Source organism: Indicator indicator, chromosome 26 (assembly GCF_027791375.1).
Source record: "Indicator indicator isolate 239-I01 chromosome 26, UM_Iind_1.1, whole genome shotgun sequence".
Lineage (NCBI taxonomy): Eukaryota > Metazoa > Chordata > Aves > Piciformes > Indicatoridae > Indicator > Indicator indicator.
The window spans coordinates 3,018,841-3,037,598 of record NC_072035.1 but is presented as its reverse complement, the minus strand read 5'-3'; the positions used below and the strand labels follow the sequence as shown (position 1 = coordinate 3,037,598).

The window sequence follows — 18,758 nt, the reverse complement described above, 5'->3', positions numbered from 1 at the left end:
ATGCTCATAAGGATACATTTTCTGAATTGTTAGTTACAACGTGAAAACTGCAGAGTTCGATGTCTGGATAACTTATTCATAGCATTAATTAGCTATTAATTTGATGCTGCAGAGTTTTCATGCTTATTTACATCTGATATATGTGGGAATTTTTTCTTCAGGCATTCATTTTCAGTAAGTGGAAGGTGCAGCTAGTGATACCAGTTAGCCACACTTACTGATGCACTTCTGTGCTCTCTTTTTCAGTTATGACCTTGTCCTTAATCCTAATACAGATGAAGAAATAAGAAAGCAAGGTGCAAAATACTGTGCTACAAGTGTTCTAGCAGAAATGGACTGTTAAAAAAATCCCTTTAGGATTGGGGCAAGAAAGGTGTGAAGGTTGGGAGCTTCTGGCAAAATTTGGTATTTATTTATTTTTAAGGCTGCATTTTTTGTCTATTTTAGCTCATTATTTCTAAGACTTAATGTGGTAATGAGAAACATGATGCAGAGCTCCAGATAAGGCCATTTTTAGTGCATTTCTGTCCCACTCAAGCTCAGTAAATAATGTTCCAATTTAGTAGATGTGCTTGGAGGTGGAGCTGCTATTGCTTATTGGTATAACTCCTGCAAGGTATCACAGAGAATTTGAATTCTGATTTCAGTTTCATAAAGGCTTTACATTAAAATTCATATTTGGGCTTTTGATATGAAAGGATTAGTATAACAGAGATGGAAAAAGAGCATGCAGAAGTCTGTCTTCCCTGTATCCTAAGAATCATGTTTTAATATCCCTATTACCAACCTTGTATCAGCCATTGCTAGAGGTGAGGCTCTGTGGTAGGATTTAGGGAAAGGATTCATTTATCTGTGCATTTCATTTGTGTTCTTAATTGAAAGTTAATGTACTGTTACAGCAACCAGCTCACAATTAAGTGTCTCCAGTTTTTGAGGGGTCTCTGAGAAAATGTGGAGATTTTTTTCCTGGCCATCCAATTAACATAGCAGACTGGCAAGGTGATGGGGGCTCATGGGAAGGGACCATGATTGGTTTGTTAATTACTGGGAGATTGGCAGTTTCTCTAGTTAGTTTAAAACTGTCTGCATGATGGTGAAAGCAGAAGGTGAAAATGATGTTCTGAGCTTTTGAGAACTAACTTTACATGGGTTTGTGGAATTCAGAGGCCCTGAAAGCCTAAAGGTTGGCTGGGTTGTTGTTTAAATTAGTGCAGTTCAGTTTTGAGAAAGCTGTCTGTATAGATTTTGCGAACAAGCACTGTTAAGAATCATTTTGTCACTTCATTCCCACCCCGCAAAAAAAAAAAAATATTGAGAAAGTAGAAAATATCAAGGCAACTGTTGGAAATTTGACTTTATTTATTTATTTGATCATACGCTGATGTTTATGCGAGGCTGGGGCTTCAGCCCATAGTGTGTGTGTGCCCTGGGCAAGCAAGACAAAGTTCATAGCTCCCCTCCAACAGTTTCTGCAGTCTTTGGGATGTGCAGCTTTAACAATTCCAGGTAGCTTTTCAATGCTTTGTCTCCCATCTTCTGCCTAGGCCATTCTTTTGTGCAATTTTGAGACATGTAAAGCCATCTAAACACGCTGACTGTTGTCTTTTGCTTTCTAAATGTGACTGATTCAGGCTTTGTGTTGACTCTGCCATACACAGTGTGATAGGTGAGCTTTAAATGTCAAAATGTTGGATTTAAACTGGCTGCCAATAACTTCCAGTCAGAAAGCTAGAGAATATAGAAAAGATTTGGAGAACCTTTGAGCTGTCGAGTTGACAGCATTTGTACCTGGTGACTTCCATCTGACTTCTTTGGAGCAGATACGGGCTGAAGAAAGTGAAGAATTTTCTCTATAGATGATTAAATAAAATACAGCTTATTGTACACATCTTTTTCATTTTTCGGTTTCTGTGGCCATGGATACTGCTGAGCAGTCTTGTGATTTTGCATGTTTTTCTTCAGGTGGTGAAAGTGCTTTTCATGTTAAATATCCTGGCTTTGAAATTAAATTTTTTGTTTGTTTATTGTATGCTCTGAAAACTCCTGGACAGATCACTGGACTCGCCAGCAACTTAGAAAAATGCCTTTGTAGCTACCTCTCTGACTGTGTTCCCCTTTTTGTTCAAGTTCAGGGAGCTGCAGGTAGGCATTGCCCATGTTCTAGTGAGATTTAATAGGCTTGTCAGACTACTCTGCTTCCAAATTATTCATCCAAGATAATGAGTTCTTCAATAATTGCAGTATAAATGGATGCAACTTCAACTTCGATGGTGAATGTTAGAGAGCTAAATTTTCCTTCAAATCTCTCCTTTTAGGAATGTAAGTTCAGATGGAGCAGAAGCACGCAGGAGACTAAGAGAGTGTGATGGCTTGGTGGATGCCCTCCTTCATGCTCTACAGTCTGCAGTTGGCAAGAAGGATACAGACAATAAGGTGACCTTGACTATTAAAACCTAATGCATGCTTCCGTTCATTTAGGCCAAAGTGTTGCACAGGAATCTGTCTTCTGTTTGTTAGTGTCAGAAGGGGACTGTGCTTGCCTCAGAAAATACAGTGATTATACCTTCCTCTCATCTGTCAGGATATCCATGGTGCTACTGATGGGGTATCAGTATGATGCTGCTATGTTACTTTGTGTCTGATGAGGTGAGCAAAGGCAAATGGTTGTGATAGGTGAGGAGAGGAGTCCTTTCTTCTTGTCAGTGACGTCATTGCTGCTGTTCTGTATTATTTAATTGACGTTTGTAAGCTCCAACTCCAAATCAGAACTGCACAATACCAGCAAAGGAGTCAGTTCCCATTTTAAACACTTGATCCAGCACCACCTCTAAAGACTGCAGCATTTAGACATTAAGATCTCTTCAGACTTGCAGCACTTTCATTGTGATTATTTTTTTTTAGATGCAGATTTTTGATTAATCTGATTTTGTTAACATCCCTTTCTGTGGTGCTTAAAAACTTATTTTTGTACATAAGGAATATCATAAATTGGCTACTTAAAAATGAAAAAGCATGCTGTTGCTTTATAACACCAAGAAAGCTTGTAAAGCATTGTTATTTTCTTTTCTGGGTCTCACTATGTGATAGACTGTACAAGGGAATTCTAAAGCCCTGTCACTTAATCAGATAATTTTGCAAGTGGATTTTGTAACCACCTGGTGGTTTCCATTGCAACCTAGAGAGCACTGCTCTTGTCAAAACCTGATGTGCTGTGGATTAGCTATTACTACAGGACAACGTGTGTTCTCATTGAAATCCTCATAAGGCCTAGGTTTTGACCTAGACAAAATTTAATAAAATGGGCCCCTTGGGGATTGTAAAGGTTGAAAGAATGAGAGAGAGGCTTATATTAAAATAAGATCCTTATATGATCATTTTCCACTGTGTGTTTGATCTTTTGGTGAATTGTATTCTTGATGTAAGACCTGGTAGTAGTTTTTATTAGAGTTTTCATTTTGAATGGATGCTATTTATGAAGCACTTCACTTTGGCAAGAATACATTTGGGTTTAGAATAAGAATGAACCTTAATTTAAGGGGTCTTCACTAAATCTTCCTTGAAAGCTGCATTCTTTTCCTGGGGCAAGTGGGCTTTTTTTTTTTTTAAGTTCTCCAAATCCTCCACTATATAATGTGATGGTTTACAAATACGAGATTGCAAAAGTTACTGTAACATAAACTTCTCTGTGGCAGTCTGTGGAGAACTGTGTGTGCATCATGAGGAACCTTTCCTATCATGTCCACAAAGAGGTCCCAGGAGCTGATAAGTACCAAGAGCTAGATGCCAATCAGACTGCAAGCACAGGAGGCTCTCAGAAGAAGAAGAAAGATGATGCTGGTTGTTTTGGGGGGAAAAAAGCTAAAGGTACGTGTTGCAGAGAACTCAGATCTGGAAATGGATTTGGGGGGAGATTTTGCTGTACTGGCTGCTCTCGCAAGCACATTCATCATGCTGGTATAGAATGATGCAGTCTGTAGTGTTGTGGCATGTGTTTGTCTCGCCTTGCGTTGCTGATAGATATTTGGGAGTATTTTCCACAATTGCTACAGTTTTGTTTGGCTTTAAATAGGAGTGGAGCATGCTGACAGATGACACTGCTGTTGTACAGAGGCAGATGTGCTCTGCCTCTTCTCCGTGCTGCAGTGTTCTTGCATCTGTCAATTCTATGCTGAGTCCACTTGCTTGGCTGTATAGCATGTGTCTTCTGGAAGCCAGGCTGGCATGTGTTTGTGCTCATTCCTGGTAGTCCTGTCTGTGTGTCTTTCTGCCTCCAGTCTCTCACATTTGAAAACAAATGCCTACTCTCCCTCTCACAACCAAAACATACAACCTCCCAGTTCTGTCACTCTTTCAGTAATTTAAATTGCAAACATGATTTTATAGTTTTTGTCAGTCACTTTTAGGCCTCTTCTCTCCTCTGGGGCATGAGTGTTGCAAATGAATTTCATTACAAGAGAGGATTAATAGTCTCAGTAACTCCCATCTTCCCTTTAGAAAGAGACACTCAAATTATATCTGTTTTCTTTGTTGTTTTGAAGAAATGACTATTACAGACTGAATTTAGGGATAATTAACTCCATTTGCTGTGTGGGCTCCATTCCCCTCGCTCATGTGTACTCACATCCAGGTTAATATTTATAGCCAGGTCTAAGAAGCTTTTCGTCCTGGAGAGCCTATGTGGAATTGTTTGAAGTTGGCAGTCTGTGTACAGCACATAACTCTTCCTATGATCTGACCTGTACATGTTATTAAAATGTGTTGTGTTTCCTTGTGTTAGGGAAGTCATCACAAGGTGAACTTGCTTTTGCAGAGTCGAGTGTCATCCACTTGATTTAAACCATGTTTCAAATAAAAAAAATACGGGAAAGTGAAGAAAGAATTTTACCTGCCTGGCCAGCCTGTTCTCAGTGAATGACTAAACCTTCAGTGTCATATCCTTTGGAAACCTTGAATGAGTGCTGACTCGAGCCTGTTCTCTGCCACTTGCAGTCCCTGTTGTTTTGATGCTTGAGAGCAACACAGTCAGTGAAAACATTTTTAGACCTAAAAGCTCTAAGTGTGCACTGTGGGAGGAGGGGAGTGTGCTGACTGAGAACTGTCATCACCCTCTTGGTGACAGTGAAAGAAGAGCGCTCTCAGGTGGCTGGCCTTTGTCAAGTGTCTGCTGCTTTCCTCTGGGGCTGACCTAGATATACCTTCTGTGTTTGTATGCCCAGATAGCTTCTGTTTATCAGCCAGAGCATCTGATCATGTCTTTTTGGACAAATTGGTCTCAAAACTATCTGACACTGAGGATGAACCCGCAGATTTCAGTGAGCAATGCCAACACTCAGTGGCAGCTTCGGTTTGGCTCTGTCTGTTCAGCAGGAAATGACAATTTCCAAAGTATATTTCAACATATTTTTTTTCTCCCTTTTTGCAGTGCTTCTTTTTAAAGTGTGCTCTAGAGGGAAATCAACTGGTAATAATGCTGAGCTCACAGCTGGTAGTATGTAGATCAGAAGGATAGAGGAGGACAGGCAACTGCTGTGTTTAAAAAATAAAAACTAAAATCCATTAAAAAGATGCTTTTAAAATTATTTTAAAAAGCTTCATTTTCTCACTGTTAAATTTATGTGAATTCCTGGTCTGAACCTTTCTTGATTTTTCTCAGTCTAGGAGCTTAAAACAGATCTATATTCTCCCCTTTTTGTTCACTTAATCTTGCAGTGTTTTCGTGTTTATTTTACTTAATGGTCGTTGATCATAGCATTTCAAACACCTCTGCAAAGGGCTAGGCATCCTTCTGTCCCCTCAGTTCTGTGGGCACCTTTTCTTTTCATGAAACGAGGAAGGGAAAAAAAAGGCTATACAGAAAAAGGAAGGGGGCAGGAGGGTGTTTCAGTAGCAACAAAAGAGAGAAAGTGGAATACCTTGGTTTGGCTTTTTAATTGGTGTGAGTTCTGTAGTATTCTTGTAGTACTCAGGTTTTGAACCTGTGCTGTGAAACTCTGCCTCTTTGTGACTGTTCCTTTGTCTTTTCTTCCTTCCTGTAAATTTTTGTTTTTCTTTTGCTGCTTTTCTGGTAATTAGAGGAGTGGTTCAATCAAGGTGAGTCTTTGCAATATTTTCTTTTCATCATCACCATAATGTGCTTTGTTCGGCTTTTATGTGCAAGGCTAAGAGCTGAGATCAAGGTCTTGTTCATTCACTTCCTCTGCTTCCCCAGTGCATCCTCCCTTCCATTTCATTAGGCATGGAAATACTGAAATTGAGTGAGCATTTGCAGTTTGGTCTTCTCAGGCTGAGAATAGAAAAGACAAGGTTTTATTCATTCCTTGTAAGTGCAGGAAGGGAATTGATTTGCAACTGGCCTGATAACCCCTTGAGAGAGGGAACACCTAAGTGTGCAAGTTGCCTCACCAAATAGAGCTTTGCTAGCTGGTGTGAGTAGCAGTAGCTGTGAAAATTCAGCAGCTTGGGTGCATATTTCGAGGGATATTTGGTATTTTGTCTGCATGAGTATGCATGCCTGGACTGCTGAGTCTTTATTACTGGCACTCAGGCTAGCTAGATGGAGCTACCCCCAGTAAATGCCTTGGGGGCTGTGCCCTCTAGTTTCTCATCCCAGCACAGTAAGTAAAATTGCAATTGGAATACACAAGGCTGAGGCTAAAGTTTGCCTCCCTCACTTCTCAGCTGGGAAGTTGTTAGGCTGGGAGTGCCTGGGGATTTCCACTGTGTTACTGAGACTGTCTCGTGGAGGTAAAGGCAAAGTCATTTTCCATTTGTGACACTTGCTTCAGATCAGTGGGTTCGGGAGGGCTGAGCCAAAGAAGCAGTGTTGGGACCAAAACAAAACAGTTGCTCCACCCAGCAAATAATGCCTGAGAGACTCTGCTCTCAGGGTGTGAGTGGTGAGCCCGTGGAGGATGGGCAGAGCTCAGCCCTTGCTTTCCTGGCTGTGCTGCGGTCTGGTTCAGTGGCTATATTAACAAGTGCAGTATTGGCAGCGGGAGGTTGTTATGAAGAATCTTTCCCTTCAGCTTTCTTATTTTTTAACCAGAAAGAAAGCATTTGGGAATTAATCCTTAAGGGGAATAAAAAAAAAAAAAAAAAAAAAAAAAGGTCTAGCTGAAGAGCTGTTTTGATTATCCAGTAAAGCAAAACGACATTTGAGGAAGATCAACAGCAACATTAGTGGTTAATAATTCTGGGTCACACTTCAAAGTCCACGCTGAGTCTCTGACAGATTGAAAATGCCGAAGGTCATGTTTTGGTTGTTTCTTACATAATGAAAAGTGAGGGGGGGAAGGGGAGAGGGAAAGAATTTTAATCCCACTGTTGCAGAGACTGTAAATTGCATCTCACACACACAAGTCTCATGTCAGGCAGTTTTCCCAAACCAGAGTGCTGTGCCAATTCCTGCAGCCAGGTCTCATAAAACAGACCTGTCAGCAGGCATGTTCTGGGCTGTCTGTCTCTTGGCAAAGTTTGGAGCTATGCTTCTGATCCAATGGCATTGTCTTCCCTTTGGCATACCTTGAGTTGGAAAAGATGGAGAGCAGGGAAATGCATAGAATGGCAGAAATTGAATGTACAAAACCAGAGTCTTAAGCTCTGCTGCTGGTGTCATTTCAGCATCCATGTGCATTAAAGTTGCTGACAGGTCTGAGTGACAGTTCACAGCTGTAGAAGCTGTCAGTAAAATTGATTTTCTATGGTATCAGTCAGGAGAGGTTTGTAATTGGTGGGGTTTTGAGCTTTCTAAGTTTGGTCACCTTTTTAGAAACTCCAGACCAATATGTGTGGGTCCTGTGAAAATCAAATGGGGAAAATACCAGCTGGGCTGCAGATTGAGACCTTTGCCTTCTAGATGGATTTTTCTCAAGTCTTCTTACATCTTGGTCTCTCAATAGGAAAGCCCTAGAGTGTGTAGGTGCTTTGGGTATTTCTGAACCTGGGCTTTGCTGAATTTGATTAAGCAAGTAGTTTTTTAGAGCTGAAATCCCCTTTGTCCTCTGAATTGCTTCCATTTGTAAACAGCTGGCAGCTCTGGGTTTGAACAGACGTGGGTTTGCCTGCGAGATGGGTTACTTTCTCAAAGGGCTGAGAGACAAACTAGCAAAGGTTTCATAGAAGATGGCCAGTATATGCAGTCTGGCCCATAAACCATGAAGCAGTGACTGCAGATCACAGGTGGTGTGTGCTGTTGTGATGAAAGATGGCTTAGTAAATAGGCAGCTGCTTCTGCATTGCCAGCTCAAAAGATGTAGCAGCCAACGCTGCCCTCCTGGACAATCTCTTCCATAAAAAGCAGTGCACGAATACATGCTGCTTACTAAACACTGCACTGCAAAGGAGGGAGCTCTTACTGTGCCATCTCAGTTCTGCAGGGTAATAGAAGTACCAAACCTCAACCTTCAAATTACAGGGAGAACTTCTGAAACAAGTAGTCTGTTGAGTCAGGTCTGGCTTTCCAAATACGTGTCCTGAGGTTTAAACTAGCTAAGGCCAGAGTCATGAAATTTGAGGTCATGTGAAAAAACAGTTTGTCCTGCTTATAGATAAGATGGAGTTGTATTTATTGCTCTGCCTCAAGTCTGTAATTTTTCCTAAACACTGACTTCCTTCAATGCTGGTGTTTTGGTTCCTCCCCCTTCCCCCTTGCCCTGCTTTTTTCCTGTCAGTGCTCTAAGGGTCATCAAGGGTTTGCAGCCAGTGACTGGGTTCAGCTGCCATTATGAAATGCAGTGTTCTTTGGTGATGCACAGCAGTTTAGTTTCTGGCGTTTGGTTCCCCATGCAACACGTTCTTTCCTGGAGTAAAAACTTGATAGAGGGCTGCAAAGTGCAGCTAATTCCTGTCCCTTGCTTTAGAAAAGATGTGTTCCAGAGCAGTGGCATGGTACCTACCTGCAGGACCTGTTGGCAGCTTAGATGGGCTTTTTCATACTTTAATTCAATTACTTGAGATGAACAGAATTTCTAGCTTCTGTTTTGTTCTGCACAACAATTCAAGTTGGTTGGGATTTCAAAACAAGTGTGTGGTGATATTTCCAAAGAAAGGGAGGGGATGGAATGCTACCTTGAGTTGTGTTTTTCCCTCTAAATACTCCTATTGACATTTAAAAGCTCTCTTTCTTCTCTGTGTAGTACTGCACGTGTTTATCCCTTTGTCAAGAGGAAAGGTAGAGTGGCCCATTGAATTCACTGTGCAGAAGCTCTTCCAGCTCCTTGCTGTAAGAGGGCAGAGATTGGTCTTTCCCATTTTGTGATCTGTTCCCCGTCAAGAGTCAGAGTAATCTTCATGTTCTGTTTTTCAAGGACCATTTTCTTTTTTGCTTTTAAGCATCCTCACTGGAGGAGCTTTCAGCCCTTCCCTTAAACCTCCCTTAACAGCATGGTAGAGTCCCTGTTCAAAAGCCACCTCTGGCAGCTTAAATTATGTTGTTCTAAATTCATCCCATTGTACCTGCCTCCCCTGCTCTCAAAGGAGAGGGAATAAACAACTTGATTTTCCCCTCTCCAAGTAATTGGGGAAAGCTAAATTGTGTGCTGCTGTCCTCAAAAGCTGTGCAGATTCCTGCACTTCCTCCCAAATCTCTCTCTCTGCTGTCAGTACTTCTGTGATGGCAAGGTCCCTGCCTATCCCACAGCATCCATGCAGGCTTACCCGAGGCAGAGTGTCTCCTTTGAGGGGAGAAGAAGGGATGAAAATGAACCCTCCCTGCCCAGATGTTTACATAACCTTGAATTCCAGCCTAACTAAAACTGAAGTCCAAGATTTTGTTCTGCTTTCTGTGAAGGATTGTATAAATTTAAGCTGATGTAATGGTTTGAAAGTGTCTCCTAGCAAAGTTAGTTTCTAATAAATAGTCAAAAAGGCACTTTATTGATTGAAGGGCAATTCAAAGTTAAGTTGTTGGCTGCTGTCTGTACAATATATTATTAAATCTAGGCTTTCTTGTCTGATAGTCACAGTAGAGTAGAGGCTGCAAAGCAAGTCTGGTTTTTGCTTGGCTGCTCGGTTTCTGCTTCAGATCCAATTGAGAAAATACCAATACTGGGCTTCTGAAGTGGTGTCATAGCTTTGCCAAGAAGGGAAATGACCCAACTGACCAAAATATTTAAGCACTCTTGGGACCCAAGGAAGTGCTACTGCTAAGCATGTTTTTGGACCAACCTGAAAGCAGCACAGCTTTTTGTCCCTAAGTTGCTCATGCTAAAACTACAGCTCTGCAGCTGGGCTGCAAGTCAGAGATGTACAAATACAGGTAACAGTCTGTGATTTATATTCTGAGTCTGTATCTTCTCTCATCTTGACAGTAACTCACCTGTCAGTATGCTGACAGTCTTTTCCATCTGTCTTCTTTTTTTTTTGCACAGGAAAGAAGAATGGAGATTTGGACAGGAATTTTGATACACTTGATTTGCCTAAGCGGTCTGAAGCAGCAAAAGGTAATGCTAATGTTTGTGCTTTTGGAAATAACAAGTAGCTTGAGAGCTGAAGGCTCTTAAAGGGACATGAGATGTGAGCATATCTGGCTGAACTTCCTTTTGTGTTCAGTTAATTGAAATAATGGATGTGTCAGTGCTTGTTGTTATCTAGCATTAATACTGGATATAACCAGCTTTTATAAAGAGCTGCTGAATTGATCTTGTAGAAGCCCATCTGATTCGGAGTTAGGTGATTGTAACTCCACAGAGGGGTGAATGCCTGCTCTCTTCCTTCACAGCTCCATTGCACATCACCTGCACTAGATGTGAGATGCTTTATGTGTACTTAGCACCAGCCTCCTCCCTGGCATCTTTGCAGTTCTTTGGTGTGTTAATGACCTGGAGAGTGAGGACAGGGAAGGAGTCCCATTTTTTGGTCTTTACTGAGAATCACCCTTCTCCTGAATGCAGTATTCCTCCCTCTGCAGTGAGTAGTACCTGTAGTTTTCCAAAATCAGGAGTTCCACTGAAAAGTTCTTCTGCACTGCACTTTTGTATTTCAGCTCTGGCACAGGTGAAATCTTCCACAAACAATCTGCATTCCTTTCCTTCATGTATGGGACTCTTTCTAATTGGAGATTAGGAGATGGTTTGGGAGTTTACCAGATTTCTGGATGGTGTTTTGAGACTTGCCCAGGTTTTCATTTGGCTTGTGTGCAGTGTCATTGCAAAGATTCAGCCATCGTCATGGCAACTGCTGTGGTGCCTCCCTGTCAGCCTAGCCTTGCAGGAGAAGCTCTCCCGTAGCACCCTCACCCTGATGATCTGTGAACTACCTGAGTAACCTTCAGCAGGAAAGTCTTACACTCTCCCTGCATCACCTGTTTTGGAAAGCATGAAGAGCCAGTGTGACTCAAGGGAGAGATCCTGGGGCTTGGGATACCTGAGTTATGCTACTTCTGTGATGTCAGTTGAATCAACCTTGTGCTTCAGGTTCCTTACTCTGTTAGCTGAGGGCAGCAACAGAGCCTAGTTTAGCATTCAAACTTAGAGATATACTGATAGTAATGGTATAATAATTGTGTATGTAAAGTGCTGCACTCCCCCTTGAATTCATGGCCCTGTGATTGATGATATGCAAAGTAATCCAAATATATAGATGGATCTAATCTATTTACAGGCACCATTTACAATGGGTGCAGTTTCTAGGCTAATGTCTAATCACTAATTTCCATTTGATGCATTATTACACAAGAAACTAATGCACCTCTTAGAAGATGCAGTGTCTTCTTATTCCGAGAGCTGCAGCAACCTTTTCCTAGCCAGCTTTCACTTTGCCATCAGTCCAGCTGAGGCTGTGCAATGATTACATTGCAAGGCAAGGAACCATCTTAAGAATGCAGAAAAAGAACAGAACACAAAATACAGCAAAGGCTTCAACACTTTTGTTCCTTTCTAATTGTGCTACTAAAGGGAAGAGATGGAAATCAAGGATTTCTGCAAATAGATGTGTCTTGTGGCTCTGTTAATGGTAGAGGTGGTGTGGCAGATTGGATAGGAGACTTTTCTTTGAGCTTACACAGTTCATTATTCAGCTGCTAGAGATCATACACTCTGGAAGAGGTTTGGTTTGATAGTTTTGAGATACCCTCCTTTAATACAAGCCAAACAGATTTTACTCTGACTACGTATCTCATGCTAGATTACATCAGGAGATTAATCCTACAGCAAGAGAAACCCTTTGACGTGAAAAAAGGCATAAGAAATTACTCACATGTGCCACAACTGAAAAATAAATCCAGTGATTGCTTGTTTATTCTCTTTACTGCTAGTATGCTGCTAAGCATCTGGTTTACATGAGAGTTCCTGTGGATACCAAAGGTTCTAATAGGATTGGTAGGACTTTGAATTGTTGAGTAAGATAAGAAAAATAAAATTGCCTTTTTTAAAACCCTTGAAAGCTCTGGTCAGATCTGTGCCAGAGAGGATAATTGGCTCTGATGAGATTGGCTCTCAGCTGAAGCAGAGCCTCGTTACTAAGACTGAAAAAATCACACAAGTTTTAATGATCAAAAGCACTCAGTTTGAGTGACACAATGAAGTGCTATTTCAAAAATCAACAATTATAGATTAATCTCTTTAATGTATTATTAAAGCCACATGGAAGTTAGTTTTCAGTTGGAATCTTTGTGGGCAAATGAAGCTGGAGTAATGAGATTTGTTCATGCAATGCAGCAGATGAACATTGTAGTAGTTAACAAATACTGGGATGCAAGTCTTGTTCAGTTCCCTGTAATCTTATAGTCAGCATCCATGGGGCTTATCTGATGGATCTAAGGAGGAGGTTTCAAGAACTTGACATCATGATTTCCCTATGAAATATTGTTAGGTATGGTCACTGAGCTTAACTGATAGTGTGCTTATGATCACCTGGAAAACCATGAACTGGAAGCAGTGAACTGTTGCAGACTGATCTTCTATCATCTCTGGAAATTTCCCCTGGTCTCCAGATACTTTACTTGCAGGAATCACTGCCTATCCTGCAGCCAAAACCCAAAAACCTTTGTAGTTTTAGTGGGGGGGTGGAGGGGATGGTGGTTATTGCCTGTGTGGAAGGCAGAGATTTTCTTAGTCTTTGTTCAGGCCAGCGTAGGGAACACTTGCATATCCTGAACAGTCCAAAGAGTCTTCTGAGTTATTACCTGATTTTAGGTGTTTTCTTGAAATTTGTTTTTAGGGAAAGGAAGGAATGAATGAAGGCAATTCTAATTTTTGATTTTTTATTTTTTCAAACTGATAAACTTAGAGTCTCCTTTTCTTATAATTGCTCTTGGGTTTTTAATGGAAATCAGATTTTGCTGCAGCACAGCATTTGAGCAGACTTGAAACCATTTCTAAGCCTTAAGAATTTTATATGCTAGAAATTCTGGCAGGGGAAGGCTTCCAGTTCAGGGTTGTTATCTGTGGTAAACTGGATAATGTCAGTTGGGAGAACTTGCAGTGCTTTCAGAAGCTGTCTCATCTGATGTTAAAAAATAAATATATATGCTCTGGCAGTGTCCAGAGTACTGCTGTCCTCATGAGGAAAGATTGCAGAAGAGAAGCTTCTTGTTTCCTCTTTGTTGAAAGGAGCATACTTCTTTCTGACAGGCAAAGAGAGAGTGGAGAAATGTTGGGGGGAAGTGATGAGAGCTTGCATAGAGCCATATGAGAAGGGGGACAGCACTGACAAGAAATTTTAAATGCTGTCCTTGGAACCTTGCTAAATTTAGTACCTCCAAAACCAGCATGTGTGAGAGTTTGGGGGGAAAGTCTTGCTGAAATCATTTCCCCAGTATAAAGTAGGTCACTGGTAGTGTTATTGGCTGTCTCTGCAGTGTGTTCTCTTCTGCACCACCACAGTGTGAATGCTGATTTCTCCTGTGTACACATTAAATACATAGTATAGTACAATTCTCTTGCTTTATTCACAGAGTCCTTATTTCTGAACAGGAACAGTGACAGGAGGCTGATGCACTGGGGGGAAGACCAGGATTAATCATACCTGTGCAGTGGAAAGCAGTGTCTCAGATGGCAGACTTGAGATAAGGTTCTCTGAAAAGAATCAGCATTGATTTGTGTCAGCCCTCTGAAGATGTTATAAAGGTTGTAACATTTAATCTGCCTGATGTGAAGGTGTTAGATTGTCCACCTCTGTTCATCAGTGCTGGAACATGGGAAAATCCAGAAGAACAAACCAGCTTTTTCTGTGGAATCAGCAGGTTATTCCTAATTAAATCCAGAGCTCTGTGCTGTTTGGTTTAAGCAAGTCTCGGGGCTTGGTTTCTGCACACATATATCTAATGTATAAAAGCTCTAAAGTGCTTTGGGTGTTGAAGTTCAGCTGTCTCGTTAGGGAGTGGAATGTTTTCAGCCATAAAATGACAGGTACAGGTACATTTCAGGCCTGGTGATGAGCTAACTCACTCCTGTAAATCAGTTATTAAGGTGGCTATTAATTTCTCTTTTCCATTTTGATTCTTTAAGCTTACTTCCATGTTAATGGGAACAGAAGTTGAGGAGAGAGCCAAGCAAAAATACTGAACAAGTGCTAAAGCTGCCTCTGGCTGAACAAATCTGGTTTGTTGCAGCAGAGACCTCTGTGAAAATCAAAATTTATTTGAAAACTCAGCTTTGTGTGCACACTTACCCTGGTCAGCAGCCTATGTAGGCAGGGAATGAGATTTGAGGCAAATTTGTCAGCAGGTGAATTTGTTCTTTCTCCATTATCTGAAATCCTCAGCCGCTTTCCATGCAGCCTGATGCTGATGATAGATTTTCTCTTCCAGAAGGTAAGTGTTTAAATTCACTTATAAATCCGTGTGTTACTGCTCCAGGAAATTAGACTTCCTGGCACTGTCAGGGTAATGACTTTAACTTAGTAGATTACAAAAATGCCAGCAATTTATCTTCAGCTAAAGGCAACATGTAGGGGGAGAGAGAAACTTCACTTGAAGCTTTCCTCTGACTTAAGGTCTGTAATTAAGATTAGCTGTTCTCATTTCACTGCTGTTTTAATTCCCTTTCTTTAAATCTTTACAAGTTGGCTCAAGCACTCACCTGCCCTTTCCAGTTCCCTTCAATCATTAATTTTGATTGTCCTATTGTGAATAAGTGAGTAGAATTGATTGATTAATGGAACCATCCCCACCCCTCCTGCGCCTGCTAGTGGAAATGGAGGGGCTGGGAAGATCTCCTCTGTGAGAGCAAGTAACATGCTCTGGTATTAACATGAAGCTTCTCATGCACATTGAGAATTCCTATCAGAATTATTAAGTATCTCTCACTTCTGTTGCTGTACTGAGCAAGGTGTTCATTTTGGTCCTGTGTGTTTTTAATAATTTACAAAGCAGTGAAAGATTTTTCATCTATCTTAACACTGCTCTGAGTCAGGGAAAATTTATTACCTTGAACGGGGAGATTCCCATATGCAGCCTGCCCTTCCCAAACTTTTTTGAGGCTGGTACCTGTAACTTCTCATTCTTTTTCCCAGCGTCTGAGAGGGAATTCAGAGCAGGCAGCTGTGAATCCTTCCTTTCTTGCATAGACATTCTTGCTTTGGAGGCTCAGAGGAAGCAAACATTTTTTGACAAGAACTAATGCTGTGACTGAGATCCTACACAGTGTGCAGCAGTGCTGCTGAGACTCTCACAGCTCTGCTGTGTGGCATTTAGTTGTTCCACTGAACCATGTGAGAGGAACATGAGACTGTTACAGGACCAGCTCTTACTCTGCCTGCTCAGGAATGTGAAAAATAGTTTTGGCTTTGCATTCTGGTAATTGCTGCCATGTCTGTCAAATTGTTGCTCTCTTCTGAGAATGCCTCAGCATTGCAGCTCTGAGCTCTGCTTTCTGGTCCCTTGTTTTGTCCATAGGGACATCCAGGCAAAAATGGTATTTACAGATGAGACAGACGAGGTTCCTGGTAGAGGTGAAATGACATCAGTGCAACAGATGAGCTCTTGCAGCTGTAGCAGGGGGAAGCTCAGTGTTTATGTGACTGTCCTATAAATGGCCCAGTTAAGAGAGGTTTACTTTTCTATTGGAAAGGTTTGATTTGGGAGCTTGAAGAGTTCTGCTACATGGAAAATACATAATCAATGGAAATTGGAGAAGAAATTTCAGCTGTGATAGCTAAAGGCCACTAATGCCTGTCCCCCCCCAATATGGACACTTCATGCTGTGAATGTCTTGTTCAGTTTTAGATTATGTAGCTTTGACGTTTAAGCTGAGAGAGCAGTGGTGAATAACTGGTGGGGTGGGAAGACAGGAGGACTCATTGTAGTGATATGAGAAATTCATTTGTCTCTATTCAGAGTTAAGAACATGAAGCTCTTCACACAGTCATAAGGTGGTGGCTCTTGTCCATCACTTCTTGGCTCTGCTGTAATTTGTTTGCCTGTAGAGTTGCTCTTTTCCACTTTGTCTTCTACCTCTCTCTTAATGGCTAGAGGTCACATGCATGATGAGTTAGGAAAACAGCTTGATATCTGGATTGTTTCAGACTATTCCTTCTGAATGAGAAAAATCTGACTCGCCTCCTAAGGTGCTTACACCAAAAATAGTGAAAGAACACTCACATTCCTCCTTTATATCCTTCTCTCGAATTCTTGAATATTCAGCCTTCCTTAGTGTATGGAGGGGGAAAGCTGGTGGTTGGAGACAAGATTCTGCTTCCTCTCCATCTTTAGGTCCTTCCACCTGCCTTTCTCGTGGGCCTATAAAATAACTCCATTAGTCAGCTTCCAGCTCCTCCTTGCCTGAGGCTGACACCCAAGAGTTACAATCCATTGCAATAACCAGCAGTGTCTTCAGAAGACAAGAATCCCAGCCGGTGAATTCCCTTTCCAGCTTCATGTGAATTTGTGGCCAAGTTACAAATGCACAGAGAATGAGACTTCTGCATGTGGTTATAACATCTTAAACTAAACCAGCCTCTATATACCTGCATAATAAAGTAGGCTATGAAAAACTAAACGGCAGGAACTCCAGTCAAGCACCTGATAATTACAGCAGCTACTAAGGAGATGGAATGGCAAAGGACAGAGCTGAAAATAAAGAAGTGTCGTTTTCACATTCTAGCATGGCTACTGATTTGCTTCATGGCCTCAGGCAAATTAATGGCATTCAGATGCCAGAGTTGTAGTGGTCTTATTCATTAAGTGTCTGCTTCCAGTGCCTTCACCAGCGTAATTCCTGGTGTTTTCAGTGCTGCTGTGATAACCAGTGCAGATGGAGTGTACATGTTATGTTTGTGAAAAAGCAGAATTCTACCTAAGTATTGTGTGTCCCAACTGCTGTTAGCCCCACAGTGCTAAAAGCAATCAAATAAAAACTTAATTTCTGTTGAAGGTGGATGGTGCTGGCTGGCCTCAGAGGGATGCTGTGTGAAAATACCAAGGAGTTCATGCTGTAGAGAGTATTTGGGAAGTCTGTAGTGCTATGAATTGCTTTGTGTTCTTGCTATGCATATTGTTACACTTTGTATTTTCGTGGAGAGGTTCAGCTGTATTATTTATGACGCTGTGTATAAACAGGTACATAGAGAAACCTAAGCATAACTCAAGGCCTTGGCAAGTTTTACAGCACAACTAAAACATTTACTTTAGTTACAGCAATATGTGCTCTCTGGCAATGCAAATCTTAACCCTTGAGCCACTGACTGGATTTTCATGTCCTTTATACTTTGTTAATATTTCTGATGATAAAACAGTTAACGTTGGAATGTGATAGTTGTTAGTCATATTTTTTCTTTTCATAACCTTCCCTTAGCTGGTTGCCCCAGCTAAGAACAGTTAATATTCTTTTTTCCCCACCCTTTGGTTTGTGTATATGTTTTTGCATGTCTCATTTAGCATTTCTGTTCTACAAGCAATTCTAACTGTTGCTCTCAAAAATAGAATGCCTGTTATTACAGAGCATAGCTCATTATACAGATGCTGCTCAAGGACTGTTTATAAAATGAGAATGTGCCAAGAAAGTCTGCCAGGAATAAAAGCAGGAGTTGGCAGGAAGGTGTTTATCCCACATAACTAACTGCCTCAGTCCTGAGACTTAGTCACTGCAGTAAGAACTCCAGCCAGCCAGCTATCCCTGTTGCATTATGTCAGATTTCTGCCATGCCAGTTACTCAGTTTCAGTTAGAAACAGCAATGAAAGCTCAGATGCTTTCCTCCACCTTTAGCACAGGTGTAAAAGAAATGAGGTGATGCTTTGAAGAGATGTGCAAATCAGAAAGTTGTCCTGTTGCCTAGCTAGCATTATCATGACGTGCCAGGAAGAGGAGCTTGGCTTCTGTCAGAATTTAGGGATGAAATTTCACGTCCAAATCAATTACAGGAACCTTGCTGCACCAAGTTAGGGTTGTCCCTGGTGTCCGTCAAAAGTACCGCAGCGAAGTTCTGCTGACAAAGCTGCTTGACAAGTTAAGAGAACAACGGAAGTTTCAGAACAGCTGAGGCAGAAAAATGGTGTAATGTTGTTTTAAATCCCTTGCCAGATTTCCAGAAATAGTGTGTGCATAAAGAAAGGAAGTAGCTGCAGCTCCAGGTGAGCGTTCTGAAGGCTGTGCCTTGGAGTAATAGCACTGTGCATAACTTTCACAGAGGCCTACGTGACTCATGCCTTCAAAACTCCTTGCTAGACAGACATCTCTCCAGTCCTACTTAAAGCATGTCTGGGATACTCTGGCTGTCCTGTCTGGTGTTCTGCCCAGAAAAATACAAGCTAATGCCCCATAATTGTCCACTAGAACAGGTTCCTCAGAGAGGTTTTGAAGGGTTCTCTATCATTGAAGCATTT

At 41.4% G+C, this 18,758-nt stretch overlaps 1 protein-coding gene across 1 annotated transcript in view; it reads left to right on the top strand.

The window, feature by feature from the left end:
* Positions 1-18,758, top strand: part of ARVCF (ARVCF delta catenin family member) — a 151,864-nt gene that overhangs the window by 103,106 nt on the left and 30,000 nt on the right. Inside the window, exons 7-10 of the mRNA XM_054392879.1 lie at positions 2,316-2,433; positions 3,693-3,864; positions 6,073-6,090; positions 10,368-10,439. Coding sequence (XP_054248854.1) covers positions 2,316-2,433; positions 3,693-3,864; positions 6,073-6,090; positions 10,368-10,439 — 380 coding nt within the window. The remainder of the gene's footprint in view (positions 1-2,315; positions 2,434-3,692; positions 3,865-6,072; positions 6,091-10,367; positions 10,440-18,758) is intronic.